Source organism: Callithrix jacchus, chromosome 12 (genome assembly GCF_049354715.1).
Source record: "Callithrix jacchus isolate 240 chromosome 12, calJac240_pri, whole genome shotgun sequence".
NCBI classification, from domain to species: domain Eukaryota; kingdom Metazoa; phylum Chordata; class Mammalia; order Primates; family Cebidae; genus Callithrix; species Callithrix jacchus.
The window spans coordinates 6362279-6388434 of NC_133513.1; the positions used below are offsets into that span (position 1 = coordinate 6362279).

The window sequence follows — 26156 nt, forward strand, 5'->3', positions numbered from 1 at the left end:
GTATTTCGAGTAGACGGCTTTCACCATGTTGGCCAGGATGGTCTCAATCTCCTGACCTCATGATTCACCCACCTTGGCCTCCCAAAGTGCCGGGATTACAGGTGTGAGCCACCGTGCTTGGCACATCTTCCATCTTCACAGAATACTCAAGAGTAATCCCAGGAAACCTGAGGACTCCAATTTCTCATCCCAGCACACAAGCTGAGGGAGTTACTGTGCTCACACACACCCTGTTCCCTTTGGAGGGCCCAAGGAGGCCCCTACTCCAGACAAGGTAGCCGAGCCCGGGGCTTCAGGCCAGCCCACACCTAGGAGACTCAGAATCTAAAAAACAAAGTACAAACTTTATTTTGTTTCTTTACAAAGGCACGGTGGCCTCTTGGTTTTTTCTCCCCACTTTCTTAACAAAATATAATAGCTTCTCCTTGAACACGAAGACCTCAAAATTGTAAAAAAAAAAAAAAAAAAAAGAAAAACATAACAAAAACAGAAAGCAAAATACCAACAACAAACAAAACAAAAGGAAAGAGACGAAGACATTTTTGGGGTGGAAGATGAGACCCGGAGGCAGAGGTGGAGGCTGGGGGGTGGGAGAGTGGAGAATTCTAGTGCCGAGACGGGGAGGGGGAGGGGAGCAGAGCAGCAGCAAACCCCAACCAAGAAGCAACGGAGACCCCTGGGCCCCCAGAACGCCCCAGCCCAGTCTGACCCCCAACCCATGTAAGTGCTTGAAGGAGAAAGAAGAAAACCCAAAAAGAGGAGGGAAAGGGGATGAAGACTGACAATCCCAGGCTGGCTCTGGGCAGGGAAGAAATAACTTGGGGTTCTGTTTGATTTTCCCTGTTCTTAAAAAACATGTTTAAAGGAAAAAATGCTTTTTGGCAGAGAGAGGCAGGCACCTCTGTGTCAGCTTCCCCCAGCCCCCGGGGCCGAGGCCCAGCCCTGGGGTCCCGATGCTCCCACACGCTCTGAGCCACCCCAGCCCTGGGACCTCGGGTTGAGTGGCTTCGTTCAAAGGTTGATTTACAGTATTGAAAAAGAGGTCATAAAAGAGACCCAAATAACATTGTAATTTTGTAAAAATTTCTCACTCATTCACCCTCCTCTCTTCCTGTGGCTGCCCCGGCTCCCTCGAGCCCCCAGAAGGGAGAGGAGGGCTGGGGGGGTAGTCAGGGAAGCTCCCCGTCCCCTGACGGTTCCTCCCGGCTCTGGTCCATGGCATCACTGTCTGAGGCCTCAGAGTCGGAGGCAGTGTCAGAGGTGGGGGCCTCTGGGCAGCTGCGGACCGGCTTTACGATGACAGCTCGCCTCTGCTCCTCCTCCAACTCCTGCTTTTCCTGGGTGCCCTCGATGTGCTGGATTGCCTGGACAGGGATGAGCCAATGAGGAGGCTCGGCCAGGGACACACAGCCAGCTAGGAGGCAGTGGGGGCCCTCAGCCAGCCACTGTCTCCCCCAGAACACACATCCTAGAAATAAGCCTTGCAGAGCAGTAGGTTAGGCCCGCCAGACCCGACGAAAAACAAACTTTTTCCTTTTTTTTTTTTTTTTTGGGAGAGAAGATCTCACTATATCACCCAGGCAAGAGTGCAGTGGGCACGATCGGAGCTCACTGCAGCCTCAAGATTCCTGGGCTCAAGCGATCCGCCTACCTCTGCCTCCCTAATAGCTGGAACCACAGGAGTGCACCACCATCTCCAGCTAACTTTTGTATTTTTAGTAGAGAGGAGGGGGTTCTTGCTATGTTTTCCAAACTGACCTCAGGCAATCTTCCTGCCGCAACCTCTCAAAGTGCTGGGATTACAGGCGTAAACTACCATGCCCAGCCCGGGAACAGACTTTCAAAACTCTTCCGTTAAACTTAAACATCCATTCTGGGGAGAAACAATCCCAGTGCTGCTTAGAAATTATGTTTCTTTCATATATGTAAGTTTGTTGTGTTTGTTGGAGACAGAGTCTCACTGTGTCACCCAGGCTGGAGTGCAGTGCTGTGATCTCAGCTCACTGCAACTTCCGCATCCCAGGTCCAAGTGATTTTCCTGCCTCAGCCTCCCGAATGGCTGGGATTACAGATGTGCGCCACCATGCCCGGCTAATTTTCCTATTTTTGGTAGAGACAGGGTTTCATCCTGTTGGCCACAATGGTCTCAAATCCTAGACCTCAAGTGATCTGCCCACTGGCCTCCCAAAGTGTTGGGATTCCAGGCGTGAGCCTCCCTGGAATATGTTTGTATATATATATATATTTTTTTTTTTTGAGACAGAGTCTCACTCTGTAGCCAGGCTGGAGTGCAGTGGCACAATCTCGGCTCACTGCAACCTCCGCCTCCCGGGTTCAAGCAATTCTCCTGCCTCAGCCTCCCAAGTAGCTGGGACTACAGGCGCACACCACTATGCCCAGCTAATTTTTTTGTATTTTTAATAGAGATGAGGTTTCACCATGTTGGCCAGGATGGTCTCAATCTCTTGACCTCGTGATCCGCCTGCCTTGGCCTCCCAAAGTGCTGGGATTACAGGCTTGAGCCACCACGCCCGGCCATGTTTGTATATTTTAAAGGTTGCCTATTAACTTATTAAAGGCCTTTGCTATTAATTGCATTATGCAATTTGCAAGGTTTATGAGCAACTGAAATTCAGGGAGATTGATGGATTTTTTTTCTTGTCTTGCTTTTTTAGTTGGGTTATTTATTTATTTATTTATTTATTTATTTTTGAGGCGGAGTTTCGCTCTTGTTACCCAGGCTGGAGTGCAATGGCGCAATCTTGGCTCACTGCAGCCTCCGCCTCCTGGGTTCAGGCAATTCTCCTGCCTCAGCCTCCTGAGTAGCTGGGATTACAGGCACGCGCCACCATGCCCAGCTAATCTTTTGTATTTTTAGTAGAGACGTGTTTCACCATGTGGACCAGGATGGTCTCGATCTCTTGAACTCGTGATCCACCCGCCTCGGCCTCCCAAAGTGCTGGGATTACGGGCGTGAGCCACCAAGCCCAGCCAAGTTGGGTTATTTATTTACTTATTACTGATTTCTGAGGTTGGGTCCCTCAAGGGGCCTTGTTCAAGGCTGAGTGCAACTATACCTTCAGGCTTGAGCTACAGAGTTCCTCCTCTATAGGAGGCCCAACTGTCACACACAGCCCTGACCCCTGTATCCCCATCCAGGTCCTCGGGGATGGAGGTGAGACAATGCTTTCGACCAGCCCCGGGGCTGGATGCAGCAACTCTGTAACCAGGGGACTCTGGGAGCAAAGGACCCTCTCTGGAAAACCCACACTGTGGGAAAGGACCCTGTTCCCGGCCAACCCCCTCCTGACAAGTAGGCCCTGCCCAGGTCTCTGGCCCTCATATTCTCCACTTGCAGATCCAGGGAGGGAGCCCCCAAGGCTTCCGGCCTTCCACCCCCTCCCACCCAAGCACCATCTTCCTCCTCTACCGCTCCTCATTTTCTAGTCTAAAGAGCCTGTTCCCAGCATATGACTCCTATAAGCTGCCCCTTTCCTGAGCCCAGGTACCTGCACAATGGTGTCCAGATTTTGCCGGGATGTGGAAACAGAGTTGATGACTGAGGAGGGGCCCATGGTGACAACGTTGATGTGGTGGGAGGGAGGGGGAGGCGGTGCCGGCACGATCACTGTGGGGTGGTGGGTGGGGGCGGGAGGGGGCAGGAGCTGCAAGACAGAAGCCCTCAGCCTTTCCTTAAGGCTTCTCCCGGCCCATCCCTCCCTTATTCATGCAGGGCCAGCCGGTATATAACTCCCCCGCCCCCTTTATGTTAAGAAACAGAGATGAGATGGACTAAAGAGAGGCTTCCAGCCATCCAACATCCCCCGCCCCCGCCCAATCCCCAGAGCCTGCTCCCAGGCACCTCCTGCTCACCTGGGTCCGCAGATGCTGCTGCTCCCGCTCCAGCTTCTCCTGGTGCAGCAGCCTCACCTGTTCCTGCTGCTGCTGCAGCTGCACCTGCTGCGCAATCACCTTGAGCTTTTCTGGGTACATGTGGGCCTCCAGCGAGCGCACCTGGAGGCAGGACAGCCTCGGCTCAGGGGCAGGCCTGGGAGCACACCCTGCCCTGTCAGTCCCACAGCAGGTCATTCACTCCTGCTGAAAACCCTACCACGAGGCGGGCCCCACTCAACAGAGGCCAGAGCATTTCCAGAGACCTTCAGCCCCTGCCCCATCTCACCTCCCACCTCAGCCTCCACTGTACCACTGGAGCATGCTTCCTCCTGTCTGAGCCCTTGCCTATGCTGTTCCCTCTGTCGAGAACACCCTTCTCTGCCCTTTGGTTAATTATGAGACTCAACCTCCCACTTCCATGGAGAAGCCATGGGGCATCACTTGGAAAACCAGGTCAAACCCACTCCGGATGCCACAGCTCCAGCCTGGCCTTCATCATGATTAAGTGCTTTGTTTTTGGTTTTTGTTTTGAGACAGGGTCTCCCTCTGTCACCCAAGCTGGAGTGCAGTGGCACAATCACAGCTGACTGCAGCCTCCACCTCCTGGGCTCAAGCCATCCTCCCAGCTCAGCCTCCCAAGTAGCTGGGACCACAGATGTGCACCACCACACCTAGCTTTTTTTTTTTTTTTTTTTTTTTGAGACCGAGTTTCGCTCTTGTTACCCAGGCTGGAGTGCAATGGCGCGAGCTCGGCTCTCCGCAACCTCCGCCTCCTGGGTTCAGGCAATTCTCCTGCCTCAGCCTCCTGAGTAGCTGGGATTACAGGCACGCGCCACCTGTAATACAGCTAACTTTCTGTATTTTTAGTAGAGACAGGGTTTCACCATGTTGACCAGGATGGTCTCGATCTCTTGACCTCGTGATCCACCCGCCTCGGCCTCCCAAAGTGCTGGGATTACAGGCGTGAGCCACCGCGCCCGGCCACACCTAGCTTTTTAAGACAGGGTGTCACTGTCACCCAGGCTGGAGTGCCATTGTGCGATCACCGCTCACTGCAGTCTCCACCTTCTGGGCCCAAGCAATCCTCCCAGCTCAACCTCCTGAGTAGCTGGGACCACAGGCACACCCCACCACACCTGCCTAATTTTCACATATTTTTTGGTGGAGATAGGATCTCACTACGCTTCCCAGGCTGGTCTCAAAACACCTGGGCTCAAGTGATCCTCCCACCTCAGCCTCACAAAGTGCTGGGATTACAGGTGTGAGCCACCATACCCAGCCCATAGGGTTACATTTTTTAGGTCATTTGACTAATCTCCCCCACCGCGATGCAAACGGTTACCCCCAAGGGCAGGGACGTGTCTGGCTTGCTCCCCACTCCTAAGCCTGGCACCGCAGCAGGTGCGCCTGTAAATAGGGCTCAACCAAGGGTAGCAGAGCCTTACAGGGGGGACCCCAGGCTCCACGCCCGCTGCACCACGCGCCGCGCCCAGCAGAGGGCGCTGCCTCACCTGCTCCTCCAGCATCATGCGCACCGAGCGCTCCTTGTCCAGCTGCTGCCGAAGCTCAATCATCTCCCGCCGCAGGTCCTCCGCCTTCTCGTCCTCCCAGATGTCCGGAGAGCCGATGCCTTCGTCCTTGTCCTCTGCCCGCCGTCGCTTGGGGGACGAGCCGCTCAGCTCCTGGGGACCCCAAGGAGTCGGTCAGTGTGCCTGACACCTCGGTACCACCACCACGGAGATTGGGGCTCCATCACAGCCCCTCAAAGCTGCCCAACACAGGTGGATCTTCATTAGGGAGCCCCTTCTGCAAGTCCAACAAACCAGCCAAATGCCAGGAGAAGGGCTGCTGTTCAGGAGCAGTCACCTGGCTCATTGCAGAGCCCACTCCACCACACTAGACTGATGGGGAAACTGAGGCTGGGGCAGGAAAACAAGTGCCTGAAGTACTTGCCAGTGGGCAAGAAGGGGCCTGCAGCCATACCTGCATCCCAGGCCCAGGGTTGGGTCCTGGGATGCCCATGCCAGGAGAGGGAGCCAGGAAGGGGGGCAGGGAGGGAGCACCTGGATGAAGCGCTTGAGCTGTGTGTTCTGCTGCAAGAGCCTGGTCTTCTCCTGCTCCAGGGAGAAGATGTACTCGGCTGTCTGCTGGAGAATGGCTGCCTGAAGGCAGGGAAAAGCCAAGCGTCAAGCTGGTAGTGTTTACCAGAGCTCACTTTCCTCTCCCAGAGGGAGTCTGCCGCCTCCTCCGGGAAGCCCTCCCTGCTCTCACCCACCTTGCTAAGCTTCTCTCCGTCTGTGTGGGGGATGAGGGTCTTGAGAGACTGGAAGCCGGCGTTTATGCTCTGCATGCGCCTCCGCTCGTTGCTGTTGGCGATCTCCCGTCGAATCCGCCGCTCCTGGTCCCGCTGGGTCTCTGGGGTCAGTGGAATGTTGGCAAGGCTGCCAGAGAGGACAGGAACAGGCTTGGCCAAAGCGCCCTCTTCATCATTCATCTCCAGAGGGTCCCAGTAGAACCTGCATCCCGCCCCTGCTGCAAAAGATGCCAGGCCACCCCCAGAGGGTGATGGAGGGGCGCTCCTGGGACACCCAGGTGGACTGAATAGGCTGGCTGAGGGTAAGATAGTCTGCTCAGAACCCAGCGAGGGCCAGGCACAGTGGCTCACACTTGTAATCCCAGTTCTTTGGGAGATCAAGGCCAAGGATCATTGAACCCAAGAGTTTGAGATCAGTCTAGGCAACATACTGAGACCCTGTCTCTACAAAAAACAAAAATAGCTAGGTGTGGTGGTGCACGCCTGTAGTTCCAGCTACTCCTTCCAGGAGGCTGAAGTGGGAGGGCTGCTCGAGCCCACAGGTGGAGGCTGCAGGGAGCTATGATCGAGCCAGTGCATTTCTGGGCAACAGAGTAAGACCTTGTCTCAACAACAAAAACCCATCCCCTCCTTGGCTTCCCTCACGGGGGGCAGTTTCTCCTCCCCAACAGAATTCCCAGTGTGAGCGTCAAAACACCCAGGAGCTAAGAAACTGTGCAGACGACGGGTGCTGGCCCCAGTGTCTGACTAGCAGGCCTGGTGGGGCCCAGAAACCTGCATGGTGTGATTCTGATGCACGTGGGACGCCGACAGTCAGGGACGACGACGCTGTCCCGCTCTGCTGGGCGCCTGGAGCGCCTCTTCAGTGTCTCAGGCTTTGAATCCCAGGACTAAGGGAGACGTCCCCACTCCCTTCCTACCCTCACGGCCACGCCTCCAGCCACAAGCCCCAGCCCCACTAGGCTGAGACTTCACACACCTCACTCAGGACAAGACAGATACCACTCACTCCCCAAAAAGACACGCAGCCAACAACCCCTACAGACAGTGCTCCCCGCAGCCCACCCACTCCAAGAGACAGACCCACCCCTTGCCGGAGAAGCGAGGCTCCCAGCATGCTGTGGGGAGCGCTACTAACCCTTGCAGGAGCAGCGGCCGGTGGAGTGAGAAGGCAGCCCTGGGGAAGAGGGCGGGGCTTCCTGCGGGGGCGGGGCGTGCGCGCCAGAGGGCGGGGCTGCGGGCCATGGGGCAGAGGCAGCGGTTGTGGGCCCAAGGCCACGCTCCCGAGGGTTGGGCCTGTGTGTGGCCTGGAGGAGGCCTGTCTCCCTCCCTGGACCTCCCCTGCAACTTCCCCCGCCCCTGCCCTGATGGCTTCCAGATGCTGGGCTCCCAGCAGAGGCCGCCGGCCCCACCCGAAGCCGCAGCCCCGGCCTCTTCCTGAGGGGCCCTCCCGGGGTGCCGGGTTCCAGGACTGGGCCAAGGGGCTCACGCCCTTGAATCTGGGAGAACAGGGAAATGGCTCTGAGCAGCTCTTGCTCCATTGGCGGGGACAGTCTGGGGTCAAGGGGCTGCCAAGTCTTAACTCCCCTGCTGTGGCCCCTACGCCAATGGGCAGGCGGAAAAGAGTTTGCACGGACCAAGGAGAAAGCACATCTCCAACAGCTGGAAACAGCCGTGGCCTTCCTGGCCCCACCCATCCTGCCCATCTGTCCAGCCTTGGCTCCCTGTGGGACCCTGGACAAATCCCTGCCCCTTCCTCGGTCTGGGCTTCCTCTCCCAACAGAGAGGTGGGCGACTGGAGCCTGGATGCAAATCAGCCTCCTTCCGGCCTCATCAAGCCAAGCCCCTCCTCCATGAGGACCCAAAGTCCCACAGCCTGTCCCCAGGGTGTAAGTCACTCACAAGGCCTTGAAATGTCAGTGTGGCAAAGGGGGCCCAGGCCCCCCACTTTCCATGGGAGACTTTAGGGTTCAGAGCAGGGAGGGGCATGGTTTGAGGGTCAGTCAGCTGGATGTCAGTGCCCTCTTCTCCCACTTCCCCTGCCTGCAGTGGGGGTGACAAGGGCACCAGGGTAGGCCTGCTGCACAGCTGTGTGTGGCCCATCCTTGGGGTGGAGTCCAGGCTCCCAGGTCTGGCACAGCCTCAGACTACACCATCTCTGAGAGGCCAGCAGGCCAAGGGGACTAGGACTGCTCTGCAGTGGTGGCTTAAAGCTGGGGCTCTTTGCAGGTAAGAAGTGGGAAGAGATGTCCATAGGAAGCCACAACACAGGGTAAGTGCGATCTGGGGCCATCGCCATTCCCACAGGAGAGACGTGGGGAGAGACCCCTGCTCACCCAGCCCCTGGCCCCTCCTGGCAAAGTCCAAAAGTCAGAGCTGACCAGGACCTGGGGGGAAAAGGGAGAGCTGGCCCTCCTGGAGGGTGCACAACAGAGGAACACATCTTTTCTTTAAGTTTTTGGCTAGAATTTTCTCACTGAATTGTCACAGTCTTCCTGAGTCAGATGGCCTGAAGACTCCTGTGTAAAGAGGGGGGCACAGAGGCTTGGGTAGGGATCAGCTGCAGCAAGTGCTGGAACTTGAACCCTGACCCCAGAGAAGGTGTCAGGCCATAGAGCAGAATGAGCGCTGACCATCCCACAGAGCCAGATGCCCCGACCAGCAGATGACAGTTATCCCTGTAAAAGAGAGGACCAGGCCCAGCACGGTGGCTCACACCTCTAACCCTAGCACTTTGGGAGGCCAAGGCAGAAGGATCGCTTGAGCCCCAGAGTTCAAGACCAGCCTGGGCAACATAGTGAGACCCCGTTACCACAAAAAAAATTAAGAAATCAGCTAGGCATGGTGGCATGTGCCTATTGTTCCAGCTACTCAGGAGGCTAAGGTGGGAGGATGGAATAAGCACAGGAGGTTGAGGCTGCCGTGAGCTGTGATCATGTCACTGAACTCCAGCCTGGGCAAGAGAGTGAGACCCTGTCTCAAAAAAAAAAAAAACCAACCAAGGACCAGGCATTCAGAAAGCACTGTAATCGTGTAACTCTTTTTATTATTCACAGACCTCGTTCACATTTTTCCCTGCCTGATTCTCACAGAAACCCAATGGCAGCTGACATTACAGTGAGCAAGCAGTGTAGGGTCCCGGGAGGGGAGGTGATACTCCCAAGGTCAAGCAGCAAGACCCGGCACAGCAGGCACCTGTAGACGCCAAAACTCCCCTGCCCCACCCACTGAAGCGCCTCTAGTGACCCCTACTTCACACAGCCCGCCAATTACCAGAAGCAGGGGGTGTGACTGCAGGCTCAGCCATCACTCCTGCCCTTCTGAACACACACGGGACCAAGCCCACAAGTGACTTGTCCAGGGTCACACCCAGCAGTAGGGCAGGGCAGGGTGCGAACAAATGCACCCTCCTGCACCTTCCGGCCCAAGTCCCACCAACAACTCTGCTCTTAGGAGCTGACCCTCAGCCTCTTCTTTCCCTTACCCACAAGGCAGCCCACTAACTGGGGAGGTCAAAGGAGGCCCAGTCCCGAAAACCCCAGCCGGACGTTCCACAGGAAGAGGTGCTGGGGTTGGGATCAGGAGCCTGTGTCGCCTCCTCCTCTGCACCAGAATCTGCCAGCACAGCTTCTCCTGCCTCCGTCCTCTCTAAAGCCATCAGCCCAGTCTCCTGACTCAGAAAACAGCTGCTGGCTAACCTAGTGCTTAACTTAGGTTAAGCACTTTCTTAAATCCAATAAAGCAGGCCGGAAGCTCACGCCTATAACCCCAGCACTTTGGGAGGCCGAGGCGGGTGGATCAAGAGGTCAAGATATCAAGACCATCCTGGTCAACATGGTGAAACCCATCTCTACTAAAAATTAAAAAAATTAGCTGGGCATGGTGGCGCGTGCCTGTAGTCCCAGCTACTCAGGAGGTTGAGGCAGGAGAATTGCCTGAACCCAGGAGGTGGAGGTTGCGGTAAGCCGAGATCGCGCCATTGCACTCCAGCCTGGGTAACAAGAGCGAAACTCAGTCTCAGGAAAAAAAAAAAAAAAACAATAAAGCAAATTTCACCCCAAAGCTACAGTCCCTGGTGGGGGACCTGAATCTGCCACCAAGACCCTCAATTAATAACTCACCTAAATTGCCCTGGAAGTACCAGCCGACAGAGTCCTTTAATAGAATGCGTGCTAACCAGGGCTTCTGATTGGTGGAATAGGAGCTAACCAAGGGCTGTGATTGGTGGAGTGCCGGCTAACCAGGAATTCTTATTGGTGGAATGCTGGCCAACCCGGCCGATGGCTGACCAACCAGCGGTTACTGTTGATGAAGGTTGTTTAATTGAAATTTCCAGGTGATATTGCACTGGATAAAGTGGATTTTTCTGCAAATGCCTGAAAAGTTTCTGATAGCTTTTTCGGGGTTTTGTATTTATGGTTATGGTCTATAAAGGTCCTACACACACAGTAAATAAAGATCCACTACCCTCTCCCTGGCCACTTCAGACTCCTACAGGTGTGAATCAAAGGTGGCAGAAGTCCATTTGATTCCTACAGGTGTGAATCAAAGGTGGCAGAAGTCCATTGACCCCAACGGTTCTATTTTATTTATTTATTTATTTATTTATTTATTTATTTATTTAGAAACTGAGTCTCGCTCTATTGCCCAGGCTAGAGTCCAGTGGTGCAAGCTCAGTTCACTGCAACCTCCACCTCCTGGGTTCAAGCAATTCTTATGCCTCAGCCTCCTGAGTAGCTGGGATTACAGGAGTGTGCCACCACAACTGGCTATTTTTTTTTTTTTCAAAGACAAAGTCTCGCTCTGTTCCCAGGCTGGAGTCCAGTGGTGCAATATCAGTTCACTGCAATCTTGGCCTCCCGAGTTCAAGCGATTCTCATGCCTCAGCCTCCTGAGTAGCTGGTATTACAGGCACCCGCCACCATGCCCAGCTAATTTTTGTATTTTTAGTAGAGACAGGGTTGCACCATGTTGGCCAGGCTGGTCTCGAACTCCTGACCTTAAATGATCCATCCACCTTGGCCTCCCAAAGTGCTGGGATTACAGGCATGAGCCACTGTGCCTTGCCACACCGAGGCTCTCTTACTTCTGGCAAGCCAGCCTCCTGCAGCCAACCTGGGGCTGCCCCAGACTCAGGAATAAGGCAGGTCACTGAGCAGCCAATGGCCAAGGAACAAAATTTGGGCACCAGCCTTGGATGCTAAGGCCAGAGCCGCCACCCCTACCACCGCAGCACCCACAAAATCTAACAAGACTGACACTGGCATCCCAACCAGACACTTGGGGGCATGGGGCATGCCCTTCAAGTCTAGATCTGTGCCAGGTATTTATCCCTCCTGCCCAGCCCAAGGCCAAGTACCCCCAGTCCCTCTGCACTTGCCTGCCCAGTTCCAGCCTGAAACTGGCCACTGAGAACTTTGATTTCACACTGCCCTGAAGTAACTTACACACCTCAGTCACTTAACGTCGACACAGTCAATGCAGGTAATCCACGTGGGATTCTCCCAAACCCAAAAAAGGAGTAAGACACTCATCCTTCTCTCACCTAATGAGCCCGAGGTTCTCGTCCATGCTCCATCCCCACTGCTGCTACACTACCCATCCATACTCTGCACTCTGACCTGGCCAGTCTGGTGACATTCCCTTTGGTCCCAGAATACACCATGCCCAGGCTGTTCCCATCGGAAACATCCCAGCCTCCCTCCCTTCCCCAAAGCTCCTCCAGCCTATCAGTGAGAATCCTGCACTGGGCTCAAGAGCAAAAGGTCCAGCCTTGCCACTTTCTAGCTGTGGAACACCAAGCCCCAGTTTCCCCCATCTGTAAAATATGAAACACTGCTTCATGTCACAAGGTCAGGGTGAAGTTTAAAAGAGATCAAGAAAGGCCAAGAGCGGTGGTTTATGCCTGTAATCCCAGCTACTCAGGAAGCTGAGGCAGGAGAATTGCTTGAATGCAGGAGGCAGAGGTTGTCATGAGCCAAGATCACGCCACTGCACTCCAGCCTGTGCTACAGAGTGAGACTCTGACTCAAAAAAAAAAAACAAGGCTGGGTGCGGTGCGGTGGCTCACGTCTATAATCCCAGCACTTTGGGAGGCCGAGGTGGGTGGATCACAAGGTCAAGAGATTGAGACCATCCTGGTCAACATGGTGAAACCCTGTCTCTACTAAAAATACAAAAATTAGCTAGGCATGGTGGCACACACCATGCCTAGGCTAGAGTGTAGTGGTGCCATCAAAAAAAAAAAAAAAAAAAACACGATGCGGATGGAGACCACCATATAACTGCCTTTTTTTTTTTTTTTTTTTTTTTTTGAGACGGAGTTTCGCTCTTGTTACCCAGGCTGAAGTGCAATGGCGAGATCTCGGCTCACCGAAACCTCCGCCTCCTGGGTTCAGGCAATTCTCCTGCCTCAGCCTCCTGAGTAGCTGGGATTACAGGCATGCGCCACCATGCCCAGCTAATTTTTTGTATCTTTAGTAGAGATGGGGTTTCACCATGTTGACCAGGATGGTCTTGATATCTTGACCTCGTGATCCACCCGCCTCAGCCTCCCAAAGTGCTGGGATTATAGCCGTGAGCCACCGCGCCTGGCCATATACCTGCTTTTAAGACTCTGAATGTCAGTGGCCTGGCACGATGGCTCACATCTGTAATCCTAGCACTTTGGGAGGCCAAGGTGGCTGAATCACCTGAGGTCAGGGATTCAAGACCAGCCTGGTCAACCATCATGGTGAAACCCTGTCTCTACTAAAAATATAAAATTAGCCAGGTGTGGTGGCACATGCCTGTAATCCCAGCTATTTGGGAGGCTGAGGCAGGAAAGTGACTTGAACTCAGGACAGGGAGGTTGCAGTGAGCCGAGATAGCACCACTACATACCATTCTGGGTGACAGAGTAAGACTCCATCACAAAAAAAAAAAAGACATTCAGTCTGGTTTTTTGAGATGGAGTCTCGTATTACTGCCTAGGCTAGAGTGTAGTGGTGCCATCTCAGCTCCCTGCAACCTCCACCTCCCAGATTCAAGCGATTCTCCTGTCTCAGCCTCCCAAGTAGCTGGGATTACAGGCACGTACCACCATGGCTGGCTAATTTTTGTATTTTTAGTAGAGATGGGCTTTCACCATATTGGCCAGGTTGGTCTCAAACTCCCGACTTCATGATCTGCCCGCCTCAGCCCTGCCAAAGTGCTGGGATTACAGGCGTGGGCCATCACGCCCAGTCCTGAATGTTATTTTAAAAGCTACCAGGCACTTCCCATACCCATGGCTAATTTTCACAGGTGCATCTGTTTTCCAGGGCCTGAGAACCGTTAGGCGACGGGTCTAAACCTGCGGCGTTCGTGGACGTCACTGTGCCCTACAGTACCCTCCCGTAGGCCTGGGAGACAGAAAGACAGGGAAATCCCTGCTGGTCACTGAGGCATGAAGCAAAGCCCACCAGCTTGACATGACCCAGAGAAGCAAATACATCTGGCCAGAAGGTCCTGCCTGACACACACATTTGATCCCCAACGGGCTTACTACCTTACCCTGCAGCCCCTACTGAACATAAACAAATCCAGGCACCCCCAACTCCATGCCTAATGTGCAGCTGACAACTGTCTTACAATGGATGTCTCGGTGCCCAACCCTGGACGAAGGCCCTGGGTCAAGCCCTTGGCTTATCAAGATCCAGCTATCCTGGGGGACTGCTGGCATCCTCCAAAGGGGGTCTTGGGGCAGTGATAAAGTGAAGCCAGAATCTTAGGGGGCCCTAGGAGGACTCAGGGCCCCTCTGCCCTCACCCTGCCCAGGATCAGGCCCAGAATGTCCTCCCCAGAAGGCACAGTGGCTCAACCGCACCTCCACACTGCCCAGCCCAGCCCTACAGCAGCCTGCAACCCCAGGATTAGGGCTGAAGTTCCAGCTCCACCACTTGCTGTGGTGGTCCCCTCCCTAGTCTCTCTGTCCTCCTCTTTACACGGAATCAAGACACTTGTGACTCACAGAAAGATTATGACAACTCGTTTAGAAAATTCTAGCAAACTGAGCCCTCAGAACATAAAAAAAGCTCAAGAATATTTTTTTACTTATTACTGGGCCCTCCAGGTGGGCCTCGTGCCAGGGCCAGCCCTGAGGGCATCCCTGCCGGCTGCCAGACCCCTCAACTGGTCCAAGTCCAGATACTGACTGGGAACTTCAGAGTAGCTTTAAGATGGGACATTTGGGTCAGAGGGTTGGGTGGGAGTGTCTACACGTGTACAGCAACCTTCCCTCCAGGCCGGATTCTGCACCCGCTAGTGTCCACCAGCCCGGGCCACACCGGCGGGCTCCTCCTCCCTCAATCCCCGCCCAGACTGCCTTGGGCAGCAGAGCACGTGGCTCCAACCCTGGGGAGCCATTTCGCTCCTGGAGCAGCGCGGCAGGAAAGGGGCCGCAGGTCCCAAACTTGTGCACGCCGAAGAACGCACACCTCCCCAACACCCCGCCCGGCGGGTTGTTCAAATGCAGATATCCGGGCCCCAGCGACCAGAGCTCCAGGCGTGTGCATTTTAACAAGTGTCCGGGGCGGTTTGGCTGTGTGTGGTCCTTGGATCCATCACCCTTTGGATTTAGGGCAACCTAGGACCAAGCTTGCAAAGTGGCTTCTGGGGAGGCCTGCGGACCTCGGGCCACCCACCCAGCTGGAGGACCGGACGCTTTCGGTTTACGGCAGCGGGGAGGGGCGCTGGATGGGAAAGTTTGCAGAGGAAACCCACGTGCGGCGGGAAGCTGCCCTGCGAGACTAGAGGCGGCCTCAGGTGTCCCCTCCCCAAAAGGCCTGCCCACCTGGCCTGCCTTGCCCATCGTGCCCGCGGGGACCGAGCTTTGTGCAGGGAAAGCGTGGCCCACGAGCGCCTACAAATCCCACAATGCTGCACCCGCAGGACACGGAGAACTACAGCTCCCGCGAGGCCGCGCGCAGAGGTCCGCCTACTCCAAGAGGGCTGCAGAGTCACGTCCAGGCCTCGCTAGTAAACAGCGCCCGGGCGCGGGCGGGCGAGCCAGCAGCAGCCAACGTGCCCCGGGCCGCGGCGCCCCTGCCGGCCGCGCGGGCCCCTCGGGGCCCGCCCACCCCCCACACCCACACGCAAGCACGCCCCCGACCCCGCTGCAGCCCCGCTCTGCAAACACGCACAGTGCCCGGCTCCCCGCCCCCACCCCGCGCCGGGAGCCGCGGCGTGGCTGCATTGTAGCCGCCCTCGCTACGGCCCCACGCGCGCCCCGGACCCCCAGACCCCCTTGAATGGGGGCGCCCTAAGATCGCGAGGAAGGAAGGAGAGGAAGGAAGCCGCCGAGGGAGGGGGAAAGAGGAAGCGCGAGGGGGGGACGGCCACCAGCACCAAGCATGGCCGGGACTGCTGCAGAACCACGTGGGTCTGTTTGCAATTTACAAACGTCGCGACTCGCCCGCCTGCAGCGGACAAAAGTGGCCAGGGCCGTTCGGGGCCCCCATGCTCCAAGAGAGGAGGGTCCCGGGGCGGCGCGGACCCGGTGCGCGAGGCTGCAGCGGTCCCAGCAGCTAAGAAAGACTAGCGGGGTCGGCGACGCGGGCCATGCGTGCGCACACGCGCGCCCGCCCGGGCGGGCTGGCCGGGGGCTGCAATGGTAGGAAGGGGGTGGGGGGGAGAAGGAGTACACACCTACAGAGCCCTCCTATCACTTCTTTCTCTGTTTTCCTGAAATGTTGCAAAGAGGGCACCTTCTGAGTGGGCACCATGAAATACTCCATAGCGATCGGCCCCCCTCCTCTGCACGAGCCAGGTCCCGCGATCAGCCGGAGAATGCAAGATGGAAATCCGAATCAAAGGGCAGCGCCGGACGGAGGTGCAGAATCGGCCGGTCCCAGATGCTGGCGGCGGCGGCGGCGGCGGCGAGGGGAGGGAGGCGGGCGGGAGGGGCGGGAGGGAGGTCTCTCCGGCCTGCCTCCCCGGGCGTGTGTGTGTGTGTGTATGTGTGTGTGTGTGTGTGTTTGCAGCTGATCAGATGTCTGTTTCAAGGCGGGAAACAGCTGGTGAAAACTCAGCACTCCCCCGGCCTCCTTCCGCGGAGTAAGGAATTGCATGTAAACAAAGGACTATTTGCAGCGCCCCCCAGGCGGCGCGACGCCGGGGCGAGAGGGGCGAGGGCCCCCGGGGGCCCGCTGCAGCCGGGGTCTGCAGGCCTCTCTCGGGGCACAGGGGGCCGGGGACCGCGGGCCGGCTGGGGGTGGCGCAGCGTGAATGGAGCGAGCTGCGGCCGAGCTACATGCGCCACTATGGGGTGATGAGGTCCATCAGCTGACAGGTTGGCAAGCGTTGCCAAAAAAAAAAAAAAAGGCCAGCCACCGCGCGGGGAGCCCAGCCGTGCGGCCCCGGGTCCAGCGGGGACTGTCCAGTGCAGGGTCCGCGCACTCGGCGGGCCCGCGGGGAGAAGGGGGCGCGGCTGGGTCGGGCGTGCAGCGGCCGAGGGAAAGGCGGCCTGAGGTTCGCGCTCCGAGCTTCTGCTTTTTCACCATTGCAACGCACACGGCGGAGCCTCTCCGGTGCTCCCTTCGAGCTGAGCCCAGGGCCCCCTGGAAACTTGCGTCACAGCCACCGCTTCCCACATGTAACTTGGGGCTGACTTCGGAGGCCGGCCAGCCTCCTCCCTCCCACTCTGCCTAGCTGCCAGCCTCTGGCCGCGCGGCCGGGACTCCGAATCCTGGGAATCCCGGCCCGGGGAGGGGACGGCAAAGGGCGCCAGGGATGCTAGGGCCGCCCTAGGAAGCCGGGGGCCGGGGCGGGGAGGGGAAGGTGGAGGCGGACCGCAATGGCTGCGTCCCCTGGACTCAGGCTGCCAGCACGGCCGGGAGGTCTGCTGGTTGCTGCCGGGTCGCCTGGTGTTCCCCCGACCCCCACTGTTCCCTCCGCGGGCTGAAGGCTGCAGCTTCTCATTCATGACAAAGCCCGTGCGGGATTTGCCCCTCCGCCAGGGTGTGCTCCCCACGAGGGGGTGACGACGTGGGGCGGGGACGGGGACCCTGGCGGTGAGCTTCCAATCCTCCGCTCCCACGCCCCACCTTCCGACCCCAGGCCCTCCCTGGCTCCTGGAGGGTTGGCTTCTGGCTCAGGAAGCCCACGCCTGCCTTGGAATGTCCTGGATCCTGCTTACCGCCTTCCAGGTTCCCCCTAAATCGCGCCTCCTAATTTGACGTATTCCTACTACTAACAATAGTTACTGTTATTATTGGGAGATATTGTTATTAAATGTTGCCAGCACGCAGTGGATGCGGAGCAGTTTTGCATACACGCTCTCCAATCCTTGAAGCAACCTGTTAGGCAGTTTCTCTAACTACAGATCTCAGGCCACTTGACAAAAAAAAATCCCTGAAGTCTTACTTTATTTTTATTAAAAAATAAGAATAATAATAACGCCGGGCACTGTGGCTCATGCCTGTAATCCCACACTTTGGGAGGCCGAGGCGGGTGGATCACCTGAGGTCAGCAGTTCGAGACCACCTTGGCAAACATGGAGAAACCCCGTCTCTATTTAAAAAACAAAAAGAAAGAAAATAAATTTAAAAATTAAAAAATAAATAAAATACTTTCTACTGTTTTTATTTGTTTTATTTTATTTTATTTTTGAGATGGATCTTGCGCTGTCGTCCAGGCTGCAACCTCTGCCTCCCAGGTTGAAGCCATTCTCCTGCCTCAGCCTCCTGAGTAGCTGGGATTACAGGCATGCACCACCATGCCTAGCTAATTTTTGTGTATGTAGTAGAGATGGGGTTTCACCATATTGGTCAGGTGAAACCCCATCTCTACTACATAAATTTAGTAAAATTTACTCTATAAATTTAGTAAAATAAATTTTACTGAATTTATGTACTAGAAATGGGGTTTCACTGTGTTAGCCAGGATGGTCTCGATCTCTTGACCTTGTGATCTGCCCACCTTGGCCTCCCCAAGTGCTGGGATTACAGGCGTAAGCCACTGTGCTCGGTCCCGGCCAACTCGTTTACATTTTTTGTAGAGATGGGATCTTGCCATGTTGCCCAGGCTGGTCTTGAACTACCTGAGCTCAAGCAATCCACTCACCTAGGCCTCGCAAAGTGCTGGGACTACAGATGTGAGCCACTGTGCCCAGGCAATTTTGATGTTTTAAGAAGTTAAATTAAGACATAACTTGAGGCCAGGTATGGTGGCTCATGACTGTAATCCCAGCACTTTGGGAGACGGAGGCTGTGATCACTTGAGGTCAGGAGTTCGAGACCAGCCTGGGCAACATGGCAAGACCCTGTCTCTACAAAAAATGCAAAAATTACCATGGCATGAAGTGCACTCCTGTAGTCCCAGCTACTCAGGAGGCTGAGGCACAAGAATCACTTGAACCTGGGAGGCAAGGTTGCAGGGAGCTGAGATTATGCCACTGCATTTCAGCCTGGGGGACAGAGTGAGACTCTGCCTCAAACAACATCAACAAAAAACCCTGACATGTTTCATTTTAGGTGCAGAGCTTTTTGGCACTCTCTTACATTTTGTGACCTCAACTCTTGCCCCAGGAACCAGGGTCTGTGTGGGTCTGGAAATGACTTCCGAGACAAATGAAAAAAAGCAGCTCTCTGCTACCCACCAGGCTGGACTCCAAATGGCACTGCTTTGGGGAGGCTTCCTTGATTCACAGGATTGGGGATGGGCACTTACTACCCAGTTCAGTGTGGACAGGCAGCTCTGGGGTCGCCCTGGGCCACCCACTTGTCCCTCTCATCCTCTCTGCTAAGGCTGTCTGTGAGGACATCAGTTTTGCAGATTACTCTCTGTAGTTCAGACATGTGCCCAGCCCTGTGCCATCCCTTATGAAGACAGAAGAGTAAAAGCACAATCCCTCTTCTCTGGGAGACAAAATTGGACCAGGGAGTCTGGGCACAGTGGCTTACGCCTGTAATCCCAGCACTTTGGGAGGCCAAGGTGGGTGGATCACGAGGTCAAGAGATTGAGACCATCCTGGTCAACGAGGTGAAACCCCATCTGTACTAAAAATACAAAAATTAGCTGGGCATGGTGGTGCGCGCCTGTAGTCCCAGCTACTCGGGAGGCTGAGGCAGGAGAATTGCTTGAACCCAGAAGGCGGAGGTTGCAGTGAGCCAGGATCTCCCCATTGTACTCCAGTCTGGGTAACAACAGCGAAACTCCGTCTCAAAAAAAAAAAAATAGCTTGCTCACTTGCTCACCACGGGCAGTTAAAGAGAGGCTTCCTGCTAGGACCATCCATGGCTCACGCCTGTAATCCCAGCACTTTGGGAAGCCGAGGCAGGCAGATCACAAGGTCAGAAGATCAAGACCATCCTGGCTAACACAGTGAAACCCCATTTCTAGTACATCAATTTAGTAAAATTAAAATTAACTTTTGTAAAAATAGCTACTCAGGAGGCTGAGGCAGGAGAATCGCTTGAACCCAGGAGGCGAAGGTTGCGGTGAGCTGAGATCGCACCACTGCACTCCAGCCTAGGTGACAGAGACTCCATCTCAAAAAAAGAATTAGCTTAGTGTGATGGTGTAGTCCCAGTTACTCAGGAGGCTGATGTGGAAGGATTGCTTGAGCCCGGGAGGTTGAGACTGCAGTGAGCTGTGATCATGCCACTGCACTCCAGCCTGTGTGACACAGTGAGACCCTATCTCAATAAAATAAGATAAATTACTACCAAAAATCCATGGTGAACACGCTATCCACATTTTAATGACAGGCTCAGTATCACTGATTTCCCCTTTCCTCCAGCTTCAGTACATCTCTGCAAGGCACTGTTATAAATTCTTATCTTTAAATCAAATGTCCAGGCACAGTGGCTTACACTGGTAATCCCAGCACTTTGAAAAACTGAGGCAGGAGGATCCCTCCAGGCCAGGAGTTGGAGACCAGCCTGGACAACATAACTAGAGGCTGTCTTTACAAAACACTTTTTAAAAGTTACCGTGGCATGGTGGTCCATGCCTATAGTCACAGCTACTTGGGAGGCCGAGGTAGGAGGGCTGACTGCAGTGAGCTATGATCACGCCACAGCACTTCAGCCTAGGCAACAGGGCAAGAGCCTGTCTTTATAATAAAATTCTAAAAATTCAAAGGCTGAGCCGGGCATGGGGGTTCATGCCTGTAATCCCAGCACTTCGGGAGGGAGAGGTGGGTGGATCACTTGAGGTCAGGAGTTTGAGACCAGCCCAGCCAACATGGTGACACTCTGTCTGTACTAAAAATACAAAACTTAGCTGGGCATGGTGGTGGGCACCCGTATTCCCAGCTACTCAGGAGGCTGAGGCAAAAGAATCGCTTGAACCTGGGAGGCGGAGGTTGCAGTGAGTAGAAATCACACCACTGCACTCCAGCCTGGGTGACAGAGTGAGACTCTCTCTCAAAAATAAAAAAAATAAAAATTCAAAAGCTGATTCAACATTGATTTCTAATATTGATCTATTATAAATCAATAAATGTTTGTAATTTGTAACTCAGATATTTTGCTCATTATAAATTTTTGGCATTAATTTCTTTTCTTTCTTTTTTTTTTTTTTTTTGGACAGGGTCTCACTGTCTTGCCCAGGCAGGAGTGCAGTGGTACTATCATAGCTTGCTGCAGCCTCGACCTCCTAGGCCCATGTGATCCTCCCAGCTCAGCCTCTCAAGTCGCTGCAACTACAGGCACGCCACCATCATGCCTGGCAAATTTTTTAATTTTTTTGTAGCGACAAGGTCTCACTGTGTTGCCCAGGCTGCTCTTAAACTCCTGGACTCAAGCCATCCTCCTGCCTCGGCCTCCCAAAGTGCTGGGATTATAGGTGGGAGCCTCTATGCCTGGCCAATTTTGATTTCTCTAAAGTATTGTTTTAAAATTTTGTGACTCGAGCTACCGCTGAGCCGCCGGAGGGACGCCCGCCATGGCCGAGAGCGACTGGGACACGGTGACGGTGCTGCGCACGAAGGGCCCTACGGCCGCCCAGGCCAAGTCCAAGCAGGCTATCTTAGCAGCACAGAGACGAGGAGAGGATGTAGAGACTTCCAAGAAATGGGCTGCTGGCCAGAACAAACAGCATTCTATCACCAAGAAAACAGCCAAGCTGGACCGGGAGATGGAGGAGCTGCACCATGACAGGGTGACCCTGGAGGTGGGCAAAGTGATCCAGCAGGGTCGGCAGAGCAAGGGACTCACGCAGAAGGACCTGGCCACGAAAATCAATGAGAAGCCACAGGTGATTGCGGACTATGAGAGTGGACGGGCCATCCCCAATAACCAGGTGCTGGGCAAAATCGAGCGGGCCATCGGCCTCAAGCTCCGGGGGAAGGACATTGGAAAGCCCATCGAGAAGGGGCCTAGGGCGAAATGAACACAAAGCCTCGAAATCAGTGTGCTCCAGCTGATCTCGTCTGGGTTCCCCTTGGCTGCCAGCACCGCCGTGGGGCTCCTCACGGGCCGAGCGGAACAAGGGGTCCAGCTTGTGGGGGCCTCCCCAGTCCATTCCTGCTGTCAAACAAACAAAACCTTGCAAAAAAAAAAAAAAATTTTGTGACTCAGCTGGGCACAGTGGTTCATGCCTGTAATCCCAGCACTTAGGGAGGCTGAGACGGGAGGATCACAAGGTCAGGATTTCGAGACCAGACTGGCCAGCAGTGAAACCCCATCTCTACCAAAAATACAAAAATTTAGCCAGGCGTGGTGGCAGGTGCCTGTAATCCTAGCTACTTGGGAGGCTGAGGAAGGAGAATCATCTGAACCCAGGAGATGGAGGTTGCAATGAGCTAATATCACACCACTGCAGTCCAGGCTGGGCGACAGTGCAAGATTCCATCTCAAGAAAAAAAAATGTGTTAATCTTGATTAGTGAGAGGTTTGGTGCCCTCTTTAAATTTTGTTCCCCAAGCCAGTGTCTTCCTCCAGTTACCCTAGCCCCACTCTACTGTTTGTGATTCCCGAATCTACTGAGGGCTCACTATAACCCAGGCAGAAGGCAGCAGAATCAGGGCTGCCCGTCAGCCTTCCGGGATTCCCTTTGTGTCCCCGAGGAACATGAGCATCATTTGCACAGCCCTGGAGAGGGACTGTCCAGTCAGCCCTGGCTACTTCCTGTGTTAACCCATCCTGAATTGGTCACACGGAAATCAAAGCAGAAACGCTGCTCTGGAGAAGCTCCCGACCACATTGCAGGGACAGGGGCTGTGCTCAGGAAATGACATTTGGAGAGGAATGTGCCTTAGGGCCACAAAACCATATGCACTGAAGGACGTCTCCAGTGCCTGAAAAAAGGGAATGAATGAATGAATGAATGGCAGCTGGAGCCAGTGAGTCTGCCTCTGGCTCCTCCCCTACAGAACTGCCTTGACCCAGCTAGGTGTAGTAGCTCATGCCTGTAATCCCAGCACTTTGGGAGGCCAAGGCCAGCAGATCACCTGAGGTCAGGCATTAAGAGACCAATGTGGCCAACATGGCAAAATCCCATCTCTACTAGAATACAAAAATGAGTCAGGTGTGGTGGAGTGCGCCTGTAATCCCAGCTACTCTGGAGGCTGAGGCAGGAGAATCGTTTGAACCCAGGAGATCAAGGCTGCAGTGAGCTGAGATTGCACCACTACACTCCAGCCTGGGCAACAGGGCAAGACTCTGTCTCAAAAAAAAAATTTTTAAATAAAAATAATCAATCAGGCCAGGCATGGTGGCACATGCCTTTAATCCCAGCACTTTAGGAGGCCGAGGCGGGCTGATCATTTGAGGTCAGGAGTTCAAGACCAGCCTGACCAACAAGGTGAAACCCCATCTCTACTAAAAATACAAAAAAGAATAGCTAGACATGGTGGCTCATGCCTGTAGTTCCAGCTACTTGGGAGGCTGAGGCAGAAGAATCGATTGAACTAGGGAGGTGGAGGTTGTAGGAAGCCGAGACTGTGCCACTGCACTCCAGCCTAGGGGAGCCAGACTCTGCCTCAAATAAAAAATAAAAAAAATCAAGCAGGTCAGTAGTGATGGCTCACACATGTAATCTCAACATTTTGGGAGACCAACGCAGGCAGATCACTTGAAGTCAGGAGTTTGAGACCAGCCTAGCCAACATGGTGAAACCCTACCTCCACTAGAAATACAAAAATTAGCAAGGCATAGTGGCATGTGCCTGTAATCCCAGCTACTCAGGAGAGTGAAGCATGAGAATCATTGAACCTGGGAGGCGGAGGCTGCTGTGAGCTGAGATTGCGCCACTTCCCTGTAGCGTGGGCGACAGAGTATCTCAAAAACAACAATGAAATCAATAAATAAATGAGGAGTCAAGTTTTTTCTCTAAAGGACCAAATAGCAAATATTTTACGCTTTGCAGACCACATGGCCTCCTGCAAGCACTGAACTCTGACCCTCTGTCTGGAAAGCAGTCCTAGGTGGTGTATGAATGAATGAGCATCTCTGGGTACCAATAACACTTAGCTTATGGACACAAATGGAATGTTGTATAATTTCATGTGCCACAAATATCGTTCGTTTGACTGCTTTCCAACCATTTGAAAATGCAAAAGTTCTATGGTCTCCATAACAAGTTACTACAAGCTTAGTGGCATAAAACAACACAGATTTGGTGGGGTGCCAGGGTTCACGCCTGTAATCCTAACACCTTGGGAGGCCGAGTTGGGTGGATCACAAGGTCAGGAGTTCAAGACCAGCCTGACCAACATGAAGAAACACCATCCCTACTAAAAAAGTACAAAATTAGCCGAGCATGGTGGTACATGTCTGTAATACCAACTACTCGGGAGGCTGAGGCAGGAGAATTGCTTGAACCCTGGAGGCAGAAGTTGTGGTGAGTTGAGATCACACCATTGCACTCCATCCTGGTGACAGAGCGAGACTCCGTCTCAAAAAAAAACAAAAAAACCATAAATTTGACCAGGAACGGTGGCTCATGCCTATACGCCTATAATCTCAGCAGTTTGGGAGGGTGATGTGGGAGGATCGCTTGAGGCCAGGAGTTGGAGACCAGCCTGGGCAACATAGGGAGATTCCATCTCTACAAGAGTGTGTGTGTGTGTGTGTGTGTGTGTGTGAGAGAGAGAGAGAGAGAGATTTTAGAAAACAACACACATTTATTCTCTGGAGGTCAGAAGTCTAGATGGTTTATGTTTGGCTAAATTCAGGATGTAGGCAGGGCTGCATTTCTCCTGAAAGTTCGAGGGGAGAATCTGTTTCCTTGCCTTTTCCAGCTTGTAGAGGCCACTCACATTCCTTGGCTTGCAGCCCCTTCCTCAATCTTCCAAGTGCACCTCTCAGTCTCTGCTTCTGCCGTCCTATCTCTTCTACCCTTTCATCTCCCTCTCTTGATGATCTTGGACCTACCCAGATAATCCAGAATAATCCCCCCATATCAAAATCCTTAACATAATCACACCTGCAGAGCCCCTTTTGCACGTAAGGTAACTGCTGTTAACAGATTCTGGGGATAGGCATGAACACCTTGGCGGGAGCCATTATTCTGTCTACCACAGCATTCTCGGTTTGTGAGACACACAACAGGTAGTAGTGATCACAGGCCCCAGCAATTCCACTCCTAGGTACACATCCAAGAGAATGAAAACACATCATGGTACCCCCATGTCCATAGCAGCATTCACACGAGCCAAAACATGGAAGCATCCTAGTGTCTACCAACACATGAATGGATAAACAAAATGTGGTCTGTCCACAGAGCGGAATATTACTCAGCCATAAAATGGGATGAATTACTGAACCCGCCACAGCACTACATTTATTCTATACCTGATTTCTATTACTACATTGTGATAGATCATGAAATACCCGTGCAGCTCACCGCCATGTAGACTCAATGGGAGCCCTGGGCTTGTTTTCCTGCAACTAGATGGTCCCATCTGGAGGTGATGGGAGACAGTGGCAGATCATCAGGCATTAGATTTTCATAAGGATGCACCACCCATGTCCCTCACATGCATGGTTCACAATAAAGTTTGCACTCCTGTGAGAATCTAATGCAACCTCTGGTCTGACGGGAGGCAGAGCCTGGGCAGTAATGCTGGCCATAACAAGGTGCTGGAAATACAGTGGGAGCATCACTGGCTGGCTCACTGGCTCGCCCACCCACTGTTCAAGAGTTCAAGACTCTTGTGTGTGGTGGTGTGCACCTGTAATCCCAGCTACTCGAGAGTCTGAAGCAGCAGAATGGCTTGAACCTGGGAGACAGAGGTTGTAATGAGCTGAGATCATGCTATTGCACTCCAGCCTGCACCCTGGGAGACAAGAGCAAAACTTCGTCTCTTGATCCTGCCAACTCCTGTGACCAGATTCATCTCACACTGCCTGCTCTCCCCCTCTCCCGACCTGAAATAAATAGCTGACTATGGCTGGGAAGAGGAAATCCCACCACCTTGCTGACTGGTCTTTTGTGTGTGTGTGTGTGTGTGTGTGTGTGTGTGTGTGTGTGTGTGTGTCAGTCAGCAACAGTTGTATTAGGGATGTTATTAAAGTCGCCTGCTAGGTGGTGGTTTTCCAGTTTGGGTTTGGGTTTTTGAGACAGGGTCTCACTCTGTCACTCAGGCTGGAATGCAGTGGTGCCCAGCTTATTGCAGCTTCCTGGGCTCAAGTGATCCTCCTGCCTCAGCCTCCCAAAGCACTGGGATTTCAGGCATGAGCCACTGCCCCAGGCCACTGCTCTTATTTTATTTTATTTTTTTATTATTATTTTTTTGAGACGGAGTTTCGCTCTTTTTACCCAGGCTGGAGTGCAATGGTGCGATCTCGGCTCACCGCAACCTCTGCCACCTGGGTTCAAGCAATTCTCCTGCCTCAGCCTCCCAAGTAGCTGGGATTACGGGCGCACGCCACCATGCCCAGCTAATTTTTGTATTTTCAGTAGAGACGGCGTTTCACCTTGTTGACCAGGATGGTCTCGATCTCTTGACCTCGTGATCCACCCGCCTCAGCCTCCCAAAGTG

The 26156-nt window shown here is 54.0% G+C and overlaps 1 protein-coding gene and 1 pseudogene across 2 annotated transcripts; one reads left to right on the forward strand and one right to left on the reverse strand.

Annotated features, from left to right (window-relative positions):
- Positions 1-325: 325 nt before the first annotated feature.
- TFAP4 (transcription factor AP-4) lies at positions 326-16223 on the reverse strand. 2 transcript variants are annotated; one of them, XM_002755845.7, is made up of 7 exons: positions 15875-16223; positions 6170-6335; positions 5958-6056; positions 5406-5576; positions 3874-4014; positions 3510-3665; positions 326-1364 (listed from the first exon to the last, which is right to left on the reverse strand). In XM_002755845.7, exons 1-7 carry the CDS (start codon positions 15961-15963, stop codon positions 1170-1172), a joined length of 1017 nt encoding a protein of 338 aa, XP_002755891.1. In that variant the 5' UTR covers positions 15964-16223; the 3' UTR covers positions 326-1169. The 2 variants fall into 2 exon arrangements, with proteins under 2 accessions (XP_002755891.1, XP_035122693.1); XM_035266802.3 differs by lacking the exon at positions 15875-16223 and adding an exon at positions 7347-10815.
- A 4859-nt stretch (positions 16224-21082) lies between these two features.
- LOC100392237 (endothelial differentiation-related factor 1 pseudogene) lies at positions 21083-21737 on the forward strand (annotated as a pseudogene).
- The last annotated feature ends 4419 nt before the right edge of the window (positions 21738-26156 follow it).

Coding starts and splice junctions, on each gene's coding strand:
- TFAP4 (XM_035266802.3), bottom strand. CDS start 7,453: ATGGCCCGCAGCCCCGCCCTCTGGCGCGCACGCCCCGCCCCCGCAGGA. Junction 6,057..6,169: donor ACGGAGAGAAGCTTAGCAAG/GTGGGTGAGAGC, acceptor CCCTGCCTTCAG/GCAGCCATTCTCCAGCAGAC. Junction 4,015..5,405: donor GCATGATGCTGGAGGAGCAG/GTGAGGCAGCGC, acceptor TCCTGCCTCCAG/GTGCGCTCGCTGGAGGCCCA.